The sequence below is a fragment of the Trachinotus anak genome, unplaced genomic scaffold, assembly GCF_046630095.1.
Source record: "Trachinotus anak isolate AG129_WGS33_773 ecotype Australia unplaced genomic scaffold, CSIRO_AGI_Tana_v1 ptg000005l, whole genome shotgun sequence".
NCBI classification, from domain to species: domain Eukaryota; kingdom Metazoa; phylum Chordata; class Actinopteri; order Carangiformes; family Carangidae; genus Trachinotus; species Trachinotus anak.
Window position 1 is genome coordinate 19,700,115 of NW_027273856.1, and position 12,555 is coordinate 19,712,669.

At 43.5% G+C, this 12,555-nt stretch overlaps 1 protein-coding gene across 6 annotated transcripts in view; it reads right to left on the reverse strand.

The window, feature by feature from the left end:
• LOC139621855 (kelch-like protein 29) overlaps positions 1–12,555 on the reverse strand; it is a 200,879-nt gene that overhangs the window by 127,876 nt on the left and 60,448 nt on the right. For all 6 annotated transcript variants that reach the window (XM_071478759.1, XM_071478763.1, XM_071478764.1 and 3 more), the window contains one exon: positions 4,505–4,816. In XM_071478759.1, the coding sequence (XP_071334860.1) occupies positions 4,505–4,777 (273 nt within the window). In that variant the 5' untranslated portion in view covers positions 4,778–4,816. The remainder of the gene's footprint in view (positions 1–4,504; positions 4,817–12,555) is intronic.

A 12,555-nucleotide genomic window follows, 5' to 3' on the forward strand; every position in this document is an offset into this window, starting at 1 on the left:
TTATGTGTCATGACAGTACAGCAACTACTATGATCATTATAAATGTGAAGCCAATGGGACAACAGATAACTAACACTGTAACTCCTCATGACTGAGTTAAGTACTCAAGACTGATGTCATTGTTTTTCAAAGAGTGCTACATGATTATTTCCTGTAGTCCTGCACACATTAAATAAACAAGACTGAGGAAAGCATCTGAAACAATGAGACTTGTCAATGAGAAAAATACCATCTTGTTCTGGTGAACACATAAAAACAATGTATTCCATCAGCATTTTTATTTTTCAGCTATTATATTAGAAAATAACTACAAAATGCAAAGAGTAATCTTCACAGAATCTCCTTATATCTGTCATTTTGAACCTCACCTAAATCCTGTTACTGCACCACAGCACTACAGCTAGCTGACCAGAGTAACACAGGCCCAGATATCTGAAGAACGCTAACTCGCCGAAAGTTTGTTTCCAACATTATACTAATGAGGTGCCTACAGGCTAAACAAATAGCTCATTCTGCTGGCTTGAGACCACTCTGTAGATCATGAACCAATTTCTATCAGCGTATTTCTACAGAGAAATGAATGAGAAGTAAACAGAGTGAAGAAACAAAGCCAACAATATAGAAGATCAACATAAAAAAAAGCCATGTGAAGAATGGACATTACTTTGTGGCACTCCTTGGATCAATAACTATATATTCTTTTAATAACAACTGTGGCTCCTACATCTGTGTTCAATGAGGATTGGGTAAAGAAATACAAAGTCCAGCACTGCTGCTATTAAATAGCAGGGGAGGATGGATTTAAAATTTCATATTATGGGATTAGAGCATGCAGGGAAAGCCACGTTTCAGTGGGCTATCTGTGGGAAGAGACTTTGTGAGTAATGTTTCAGCAGATAAAAACTCTAGCTTTGGTCCATCAAATCCTTACTAACACTCAGTATCAGCCTGTAACATTAATGTGTAAACCTTTAACTGAGCATAGATCTTTCACTTTGAACACGATGATTTATACTCCAAAATAGCTTTCTGTCAAAAACTAAATAAAAACAATCAAACAAAAACACTAAATAAAGGAAGTAACACAGTGTTTATGTTCACTCTGACACTTTCAAGTCTCTGTATGCTTACAACAAACTTAAACATCCATGGTTAAAAACAATCATATAAATCACATGATGGTTGAATGTTGGTTTCACTGTAGATCTGTCTTATTACTTTACATTAGCTTGCTTAGCTGTTATCATACCTTCTAGAAACCTGGTTTGACAGTGTGATTCATTTTTGCAAAGCCAACAAACTAAGCAATCACTTTATTTCAAAGAACATTTCATTATTACCTAGTAAGCTGAAATGAATACATTTCAAGGAGATGATACTGTGAATCACAGTAAATGGAATATGAAGTGAAAGTGCAGTTTCTGCTGACATAGAAGTCCTGTTCATCAGCAGGAGACAGAAAGAGCTGTGGTTATTAACAATATGGATTCAGTGTGTGCAGTGACTATACATCCATGACAATGGCACAAAAATACATAAAAATTAATTAATGGCCCTGCAGGGTGAAACAAAGTGTAGCTCTAAATTAACTATAGTCCACTGTTCCATGTGGTTAGCTTTACATCGGGATGGACAACACGAGCAGATGGTGCTTTTCAACTCTCAGCATTTGTCCTACACACACGCACACACACGCACACACATGCACACCTTTACACACGAGCAATCCATACAGGTACACACACACACACACACACACACACACAAACACACACACACCAGCACCATCATGCCAACCAGATAGTGCTTTACGTGATCATTAAAGTCAAAGCAAACCAGATGATGAAAGGTTGTTTGTAAGTAACGTTAATACAATACACCTGTTCTGCTCCCCATGTTTCCATTAAGGGAATTGATTCCTCCCTTTATGGTTTTACTACACAGTCATTTGTAACAGTAATATGTACACTGTACACAGTACAGAATAATGTAATGTGCAGGGCTACCAGTTTCAGACAGACACGCACACACTCCTGTATATGTCTAGCTGCTGGACTCTATCCCTACTAGGGCCGCTGTGTTTATGAAGAGAGAGTCTCCAACCAGCAGAGATCAATAACAGCCTGTCAGCTTTTTAGTGTAGCCATGGACAGAGCTGAGACACAGGGACCACAGAGACAGAGCTGCATCCGTCCATCACACTCGTTGTGACCCCCAGCAGCTTTGATCGAAGATGACAGAAAGAGAGGGAGAGCGAGTGAGGACGGCAGGCAGCTAGGAGGAAGATAGAAAAACAGGCTTCTATGGTGCTGGCCAGTTCTGCATCTTTTCTACGCCACAATTAAAGCCGAGCCCAGACTCTGGGTATTTCCCCTTTTTAAATGTTGCTGGTCTCTGTTGCCCACTTTACAAAATACTGTCAGAGGCAAGACAAAGTAGAGAGATAGATCCCTGAATAAAGCTAACAGATTGGCATCTAGGGAGGGATCTGCATAATATCCGCTGCCTATACACACACAGATTCCCACATATAGTGTACCTTTAAACAAATGTGCACTCACGTGCAAGGCAAGGCACCTAATTGCTCTGGCAGCCATTGAATGATGACAATGGCCACAGTGGGAGTTGGCCAGACTTTGTCAGGATGTATGTAATTATTCAGCTGCACAAAAGGAAGGGCTGACACGGTGCCAGAGCAGATTTACTGTGTCTGTGGTCAGCGCATTCAGCAGGGTATCTAATGATGTGCACTTACGGACTAAATTACCAGAGCATTGTTTACCTCTGCTCTTAGAGTGCAGGCCCCACTGAGAGTAAGGTGCTGGAGGAAAAAAAAAAAACCCCAGATGGATCTGCTGAAGTTTAAATTAAAGCAAATGATCTGATAGCAAAGAGGAGTGCGGAGAGAAGATGAATGGTATCCATGGAAGCAGAGGCAGGGGAGAGCCTGAAATGTCTAACTCTTTTTTGGTAAAGGCCCCTCTCTTCACACGCTGCTGACAGCCTGATAGCAGGCAAATCCCTGGACGAGGGGGTAGAGAACACAAACTGTATGGCTCTTGACTATAGCGCTCAGACACTTCCAAGCTGCAGTTTTCTGTACAAGTGCTAAACTCAAGCACAAATATGATTCATAGTCAAATTAGGAATGTATACACCAAAGCCACACTCAAACATTGCCATTTCTGTCACTTGAGGATTCATTAAAAGTTGGTGTATTATGTAAAGGCAGGGGACAAATTACAGGAAAAAACTGAAAAAATGAGTGGAGAAACAGCAAATTCAGATGCCTCCAAACAGGGCACGAGGGGTCACTGGATATTTTGGATCAGATATCATTACCACTGTATGACTAGCGATGCCCTGAACCAATTTTCTTGGTTGATTCTGACCTACCAATTCCAATTTTAGCTGATTGTCTTTTTAAAAACTAGAATTGGCAGCAACACAAACATTTGATGAGGGGTGAACTTTTCTTTAATGGACAATTCAATTTTATGTTCATAATAAAACACTCAATTTTAACTATTAAATACCCCGGTGAAGGGCTCTCTCTCTGCCTTTCCATCTGACTCTGAATGAGGGTAAACAGAAATTATGAGACTGCCCTTTGGTTACAACTCTTTACGTTTCAGACTGCTGAGCTGTGTGTGTGCGACCATCATGTAGCGCTGTAAATTTGACCAGCACAGAATCGGATATCTGAGACATATGGGCCGGTCAAAACAGTTGATCACGCTGAAAAACAGCTGATCCATCAGTGCACCACTATATATGACTTTATAGCTAAGCTATACCTTCATTAAGAGATAAAAGGTTAGGAAAAGGGAAAAGTGCAGCTATAAGAGAAATGTGTTTTTAAAATGTCTAATATCAGGGATTGTGTAACGATAAGGACCTTTGTGTTTGTTTGCTACTTTGGAAAAACACCACCACTAACCATCAGTTCTGACAGCAGCACCCATCTGAGCCACTGTCAGAGGTCATTTACATAATGAAAGAAGAAAATTACCAAGGAGGCAAAGGCAGGACAAGCCTGCCATTTGGCAGAGAGAGAAAATGAAGATGGAAGGAAAATGGTTTGCCAAGAATGGGGCATTGGATAGAGCGAGTGCAGAGAGAGTAGCAGAAGTGAAGTGAGGGATAAGGGTGGAGAGTGCAGGAGGCAGCACAGAGGGAGAGAGAGAGAGAAAGTGGAAGAGCCTGAAGAGCTGAGACAACTGAACCATGAAGACAAGCATGCAAGACAGACATGAGCTGGACGGTGCAGAGACATTTGGAGAACTGGAGGACAGCAAGAGAGAAGGAAGCTGGAAAGCACCAAAAGCATGGAGAAAGTTGGAGATTATGTCCAGCTGGGGAGTCCTCACAGATTAAAAAGTTGACACAGGGAGAGACAAAAACTAGACAGGAACATGAAAGAGCAGGAGGAAACACTCAACGGTTTCCAAGACAGGTCAGAGGACGCAGGCTCCCCTGTCATCCGTCTGGACGAGGCTCTTACCTTGGCCGATGCTGGAGCCACAGATCCTGCTGCCGTGATGCCTCGCTTGACCGCTATGTCGCTGCTGGATGTTGTCACGGCAACTGTAACCGGGGTGGGTAGGAGGGAGGGGATAACTGGGAGGGGAAGGAGTCCTGGACGGTTGTTGCCATTGACAACAGCAGAGGCACAGCTATGATTGGCTCCTCCATTGTGGAGGCCAGAAGGACGGATGTCTCTCCGCTCCCAGGGTCCCCGGTAGTCCCTCTCAAAGCGGTGGTGGTGGCGTGACATCACTTCCTCTTCCTCTCAGAGGGAACAACGGGGATAGGCCTGCAGGAAACGGAAAGAAAGAGGATATAGGTCAGGCTGAAATGTTTTATTCTATCTATGCAAATGGCAGTGAGAGATACTGACACAAAGGCAGGGTTTTAAAGATAGCAAAAGGACAGAGAATGAGCGCGACACTGAGTGAACTAAGGGGAGAACATGTTGACATGATCGTGTAAATGCTCACAGCATCTGCTCCCACTGCACCTGACTGACACGAACACACTGCAGCTAATTTGTTGCCTCTAATTCCTATTCTCTCAGTCATTAACGAGGACTGCGACAAGAGGGAGAGAAATGAGCGCTGCTGAGCAGGTCTATAAAAAAACACCATCAGTGCCAACACCATAAGGAGCAAAATTTGTTAGGTGAGGCATCTACGCTCAACAATAAGAGATTAATACAGTACGGCCGAGCCAGACGCAAACAGGTACGTGCTCAGTCAAGTTGTCCTGAGGACAGCGCAGCAGTATCATGACCTTGTGGTCAAAACTCATTCATCTGAATAGATAAATACCCCTGCAATTACAGCTCATCTCATACATCTAATGGCTGGTTAATTCAATCAAATTGCCCTTGAAGTGCATTTGAGGGTTCTTCCCTTTTTCAAGCACAGCAGGCTGTGACAGGCTAAGAGGTGACAGTGAGCTAGAATTACATCAGTAAGGGGTATGGCACTATTGTGTAGCATGAGCAGCGTATCACTCAATATTATATCATAAATCAAAGCGGCACAGGATCTGAGAAGTGAAATCCATCACTGAGGGGTTTGTAGCGCATTGTACTCCTCCTCACCAAAGGCACGGTATACTTTCCAAGCCCTTGATAACAGCTGAAATAAATAAATAACAACCTCAAACCAGGTTCAGCAAGTCCCATGCAAAATCCCCTGGTCTGTGAGGAGAGAATGACAGCGGATAAGTCTTTATTCTGCACGCTGGGGTCTGTCACGCTGCTTCTTTGCCTCACAGAGGAGCAAACGCCTTGAAATGCCAGCTTCTGTGTGTGTGTCTCTGTGTGCATGAGTGTACAAAAGCAGTGTATACTACAACTAAATGGCTGTGCATACATGTAATGTTTTGGCAGGATGTGATGAGAACACACATGTTCAAAACTCCGGTGTAGTATGTGAGAGTGCTTGAGCAGGCGGCTGGAAATGAAAGGTTCTTCACAAAGCTTTGATGCAAGCGATACACGATGCAGCCTGTGGTGGGAGCACCCGCCCTACTGTATCTCTAACTGCTGCGACCATCCGTTTGTTTACCCGCTAAAACACTCTCTCTTTCTTCCTGCTCTGCTCTGCTCTGATCCCTTTAATTCTTTTTCTTCATGCATTTTATTCCCTCTCTCAATCCACCCTTCATTTATTTCTCTCTCATACAAGGTCTGCTCTGTCCAAACAGAGAGCTGTTTCTCTGCGATAGACGGAGCAACTCAAAGCTGTGGGACAACACTCTCACACTCTCCCTTTCTCTTACGCACTCTACCTGCAATAACCTCTCCACAGTGACTCCTTCTAATAACCTCAAATTTTCCAATAGAATAAGCTTGTGTTATCTTTAAAACTATTTGAGACAGAGAGAGTAACAAGGTGCTAGTCCAGTGGAACAATGGCAGAGTTAGTGCCAGGTAATATTCTCTTATCTCCCAAGCTCCACACCTCAGCTGAGAAATAAGAGCGCAGCCAGAGAATTCCTCCATATAAAAACAGGAAGACGGGGGGAAAAAAAAGAAAAGGACATTATCTCTAGAAAAGTTAGAATTGGGGGCAGAGTGCATTTGCATTCACAATTCTCTACAATTTATGCTTATCAGTCCTTTTCATATGTGGAGTGGGTACATGCCAGTGCGCACCCACTGTGTTTCCAAGTCTAGACAGTTTTGTTATGTACTGTGAAAACATTGCTTTTTTGTCTTCTTGTAAACCTTCAGGAACAAGGACACACTGAAGAACAAATCCATTAGATTACTCTGAAAAGGCATTGAGCTAAGTTTACAGGTGCCCACACAAGAGAGCTTTGTGGAATAGCCTTCAACGAGGCTGCAGTACACAGGATTAAAAAAACTAAACAGAAATTTAGGAACACGATTCATTCAACATTTCCACAAGAAATGTTTAAATAAGGGGTGTATCAACAATATATGTTTATCATGGACTACACAAAGGTTATTTTTTACATGTGCTATTACTCTAAATAAATTTAACACTACGACAGGTGATGGTGCCGTGATGCAGGTTTTGCTGTGCATGTGTAAAAAGCTTTGGGAGAAACATGGTGCCAGTACGATGTAGAGAAGTCTGCAAAATTTGGATCGAAACAAGCTGTTGACTGTGTTACACTGTGTGAGCACATGTATCTTCTAACATTATGTTATTAGAGTATCGGGTTGGTAATGGATTGGTATGAGATGTAACTTTTGGATATGAGTCACCTGCTGTGTTATGATCCAAATCTTCAAACAAACACCCCTTTAACACTTTCCCTTCCTCCTGGACCTGTGGGTACGCTGATTCAATTAACAAGAGAGTCGGGTTTAATTAAATGAAACGCAAGTCAAAACTAAGATGGCAACTAAGTGGCCTTTGATCTTAAGATACATCACTGCAAAATATCCAATTAATGCAGTCCTGCTTTTTGATTTACAGTAATGCTCACAATGGCCTAAAACACAGTGAGATATATAAAAGGACAGTTTTTAACATCTCTGAATTTTACATCCCTGAACCACGTCATTGTACGTCCTACTTCTTCCTTTAATGCTAAATATAAATGTGGGTTGTTTTAAGTAGTGTATACAAATGACAAATGCTGTTGTTTTTCTGAAGAGGAGGCTCTCACATTACAATGCTTCAAATTCTATCACTTACTTACCCAGGTGGCATTTTCAGAATCTTGGCACTACATTTCAATATGTGTACAATCCTCTAAGTGAATTCCTGTCATCCTTGCACTATGCATGTCAGTATGTGCTGTGTAACTGGAGGCTGGCAAAGGATCCCTGCAGAACGACACCAACACAAATCCCACTACATTTACAGTCCCTGGTAAACAGAAGGGTTTAAGCTGCTAATTGCAGAGACTTAAATTCCCCTTACAACTATGTTTCTGAAACTCTGTGCGTGTGTATGTGTGCGTCGCCATATGAGCTCACATCACCTTGAGGCTGAGTGTTTGTGCAGGTAAGTGCGAGGAAGTGATAAAAGAAATTTTGCTCTCAGAGGTGCCTGTGGAATGCAGCACCCAACACACCTGTAGACTCTGCCAGACCGGATAAACACTTAAATACATCACATCTCCAATGACACTTCGCTCTGTGCTGGCCTGCTCTAGGGAGGAGGTGCCAATAAAGATTTGCCCATTTTCTTTCACATCCAGTGAAGTCACTGTCAGCCCCGGACAAGACAATGGTCTTTCAGAGGAGAGATGATAACCTTTGCTGCAAGGCTTGCACATTAAGCTGGCCTTTTTAAGAGCCTTTTCAATTTTATTAGAAACTAATAACAGCATTTCAGTCATACCCTACAGCAATTAATGAGGCTCTTCGGCTCCTGCACACCTGTCAGCATGTTAATAATCTTACCTGAAGGCATTAGAGTTTCCCACGCCAAATGCTATTTTCTGACTTTGGCTCCTACTTAAAATAACGGCTGATGACGGAGAATCCTTCGCAGAAAGATAAAAATCTAAACAAATGATGAAAATCTCTAATCCTCTGGAAGCCCAAATAGCAACAGAAAGGCTCTGGTTTCCAGCACGAACGCAGGAGTCGAGAAAGAAAGTGAGAAATACCATGTCAGCAATCAAACCTAATGAGCTGACTGACGGGCTGACGGGCATCTCCATTGTGTTGTCAGTCACTTCATGAGTTAAAAGCAGTCAGCTGTGGTGGAGACAGAGTGTGTGTTGGTTGCTGGGCGTTTTTGACTCCCGTTTCGAGAAAAAAAACTGGCTATTCTAGAGCTGCTGATGCATCAGAGTGCTCCGAATGCAAGTGAGACAGAAAAGTGAGATGGTGTGGGTGTGTACATACGTAAGAAGGAGCTGCAGTTGATGAGCAGAAGACGAGTGAGCGAGTGTGTTTGTGTGTTTACGTGTGGGCGTGCGCCAGCGTCTGCATGTGTGCAAGGCCAATTGTAGCTGACATCACAGCGACCTCACTGCTATTACCATAGTGATGCCACATCGGGAGTCTTCGATAACCTCGGTTCCCAAACGACAGCAGAGAGATTAGCCAAAATAAAAAGTTGTCTGGCAGGTGGGAACGCGACACACACACCCCAAAGAACAGCATCTGTCACTCCGAGGCAGCACGCGGCGTGTCGGGTGTGTGACAGAGCTGTGTTAACAAAGCCATGTGGGAATACACAGGGAGCTGCAGATAGACGTGAGGAAAGAGGGAGTGTAACAGATGGACAGAATGTGGCAGCGATGGAGAGACAGCGAGACAGTGTGAGCGAGTGAGCAAACGAGACAAAACAGGAGTAAAGTGTGTGTGTGCAGCCTGAAATAGAGACACGGGTGTTAAGGACGGGATCAGGGTAGGGTGGGTTAGGTTGTGTGTCATACTTCTGTTCTGGGGTGTGATGTTTGCTTTGCTGGCACATTCTGTCCCGTGTTTAAACCCCCAGCTATTCCACCTACGACAGATACTCCCCAAGAGGAAGAGCTCCGTTTCCAATCTGTAGTAGTGCTTACTTATATTGACCCAGTGACAGCACAGCTTTCACCACACTGACACGCACACACACACACACACAAACAGTCACCTGCTATACTCATGAGTCTGCGCTAAGGATCAATTTGTCCATCAGCAAAGTTGGATGGCACAAATGAGGGCCAGGGAAAGTAGGTATGGTGTAACTTTAGGAGGACAAGATATTGCTGTAAATGAGCGGCCCTGCGGGACGTGCACACAGATAACCACTAATACGCACACACACCATAACTGTCACAGGTGCACATGCTCGCTCACACGCACCCCGCATGTACAGCAGTATAACTGCACAGCAGTAAAATGTGCTGACAGTTCCTCCAGGACAACAGAGGTATTCATCCTGATATTTAAATAATGGGAGAGACTGTTGGTACAGAAATAGCCCGGAGCAACACGAGCCAGAATCTCGGGCATTTTAAATTCTCCTCCTCAGCTAGGTATAAGATGATGAAGACACTATCTCAATTTGGATGTTGCATGTTTCATTGCCATCCATAAATGCTTGCTTATACAGTTGAGCATACATATACATGTGAATCTGCAAAAGCACTACAGGTATCATTAATTAAGATAGGATGATAAGATGATCTAAATTGGATGGTACAGAGGGAATATTTCCTTTACTTGAAGATTTTTCTTTCCAGCGTCATAGGAATTTTTTTCACTGAAGTATTGATTGATGAAGCAAACCGATCTGCCAGGAAAGAACCTGGGCTTCCTGGGTATTTTTAGCTTTAGGACATGATACAGGAGAAACCTAATTGATGTTCCAGAAGAAGGAAAACACACACGAGAACAACAGAGCGGAAGCTAGAGGGAAGACAAACACAGGAGAGGAAAAGTTGAGCTGTGTGTCTATCTCATGAGCTCCGACATGGTTTGTGTGTGCGTGTGGAGGAGGAGTGTGAGGGTTACAGAGAGGAAGCGAAAGGGCCATCTTCAGGGATAAGACGCAGAGATGAAGGCCGCTGGCATGGAAACTAACAAGCCTATTGTTAGGAATGATTCTTCGCATTAGTAGATCCAAACAGTGTGAGGAGAATTAGTACTTTGCAACAATTTGTGTATCTCATTAGTGGCCTGAATATCATGCAGAGACGCGGTGCCGTCAGCAGTGTATCATGAAAACAGAAAATGTCTAAAATCAGAGCCCAGCGGCTTTGGCACCAGTCAGACCAAAAATAGCTTCCCTTTTAGCAGATTATTAGAGGCATATAGGCTGGTTTTAATTAAACAGCTACTGCTACAGGACAACTGGGAAGCATTTGACACGCAAATAAACCTGAACCACAGGGTAATCACCAGTCATCCTGAGCAGATCTAGAACTAATCTGAATCCAGCACCTCGCATTTCCTTATCTCATCTGCCTATTAGGATTTCCACAGAGGTTTCAGAGGAGATGATAGTGAGAGATGACACTTTGTACATTAATCTGACACCTTGATGGATGAAACACTGGTGGGTGACATGCACATACTGCCTCATTTTGCAAGAGACAGACACTTCCTGATCATCTTCTCTTTGATAAAGCATGCAAGCAAAGGCCAAATCATTCAAAGTGGATAAAAAAGGGATAAGGTGTATTAGCTGGATAGAGAGAAGAGGAATGAAAAGGAACTGAGGCCGAGGGTTATTTTTTCTTAAGATTAAGAAATATTGCATATACCTGCACCACTGACAGCAAATTTCTCCCTCACTGTGCATCAGCACAATTCTTTTAGAGGAGCATTAATAAGTAAAACTTTCTTCCAATCTGGAAACTAGCAGGCACTGCGCGCGCGCACGTGTGTGTGTGTGCATGTGCACTGCATGTGTGTTTTTGTGGGGGATACAACATGATGCAAGGGTTTCCAAGCCACTTGTTTACTGTAGTTTTAACACACAGGCTGTGTTTTTACTTTTGCATGATTAAAACAGCATGGGCCGACAGTCATTTTTCTGTCCAAAAATGTCAGCTCTCGTTGGCACCCGTGCAGATGGAAATGACCATGGCGTTATGAAATATTGCAATGACCGAGTTAGAAACACCCTGCCAGTGTTTGGTTGTCAGTATCCCAGGCATGTGATTAGCCTGAGGAACAGAGCGGCACTGCTACCTCCACCACTGCACACCGCACGCTGCTGCTCACTTAATTAAAACACCGACTTTCAACAAAACGCCACATTATCACAACGGCAAGACATGAAGCTGGAGAAAAACCCTGGGGCTAGTGTACACAGTCTCCCATCCAGCCTTTCTGCATGCTTTTTCTACGGGGTGTGGGAGTGGCAGATTTCCAGACGCCAATCACGTAGTGTGTTTGTGCTTGCGTTTACGTGTGTGTGAATGTGTGTGTGTGCGTTGTGTATTCTCTATGGCCCATGGCAGCTGTCGCCTTTTCTCTCCTCACTGCATCCTTTTGCGAATTTCTCTGTTCTCTAAAGAAAAACCAACAATGGCATCAAAACAAACAGCTCTCATTGCTGATGCTGCACACACACACACACACACACACACACACAGCTATGCATATAAACACACAGGACAACTGGAACAAAAAATCTGACAGGTTGTACGGGCGGCTGCATTATTGCAACTACTGTGACATGCATCTGTTAAAATATCAACATGCATCTGCACATATGTATGTGTACGTGTGTAGTTCAGCTCTGCTAGCGGGACATGAGGCCAGTGCAAGAATAGTGACTTAATTATCTAAATGGCTGCTGCGGAGATTACTGAGGGCAGTGAGCATCCATCTCTTTCAACATCACCAGCTTGGAGTGCATGGCCAAGCTGGAGGAGAGATCAAGAGATATAGACATCAATGAGAGAGACAGAGCGGCAATGAGGGAGTGAAAAAGAGACCAAGAGAATTAACCAAGAGCGAGAGACAGGAGACAATGTGGAGGAGAGCAAGAGGAGTGCAAACAGTGACAGTGATTTACAATGGAGATTAGTTTGTGAGCTGACTGGCCTTCACCATGAAAAAAGCTGCCACAAAATGTGGTATATGGCTGCATCCTTAGGTACGGAGAGTTGGCC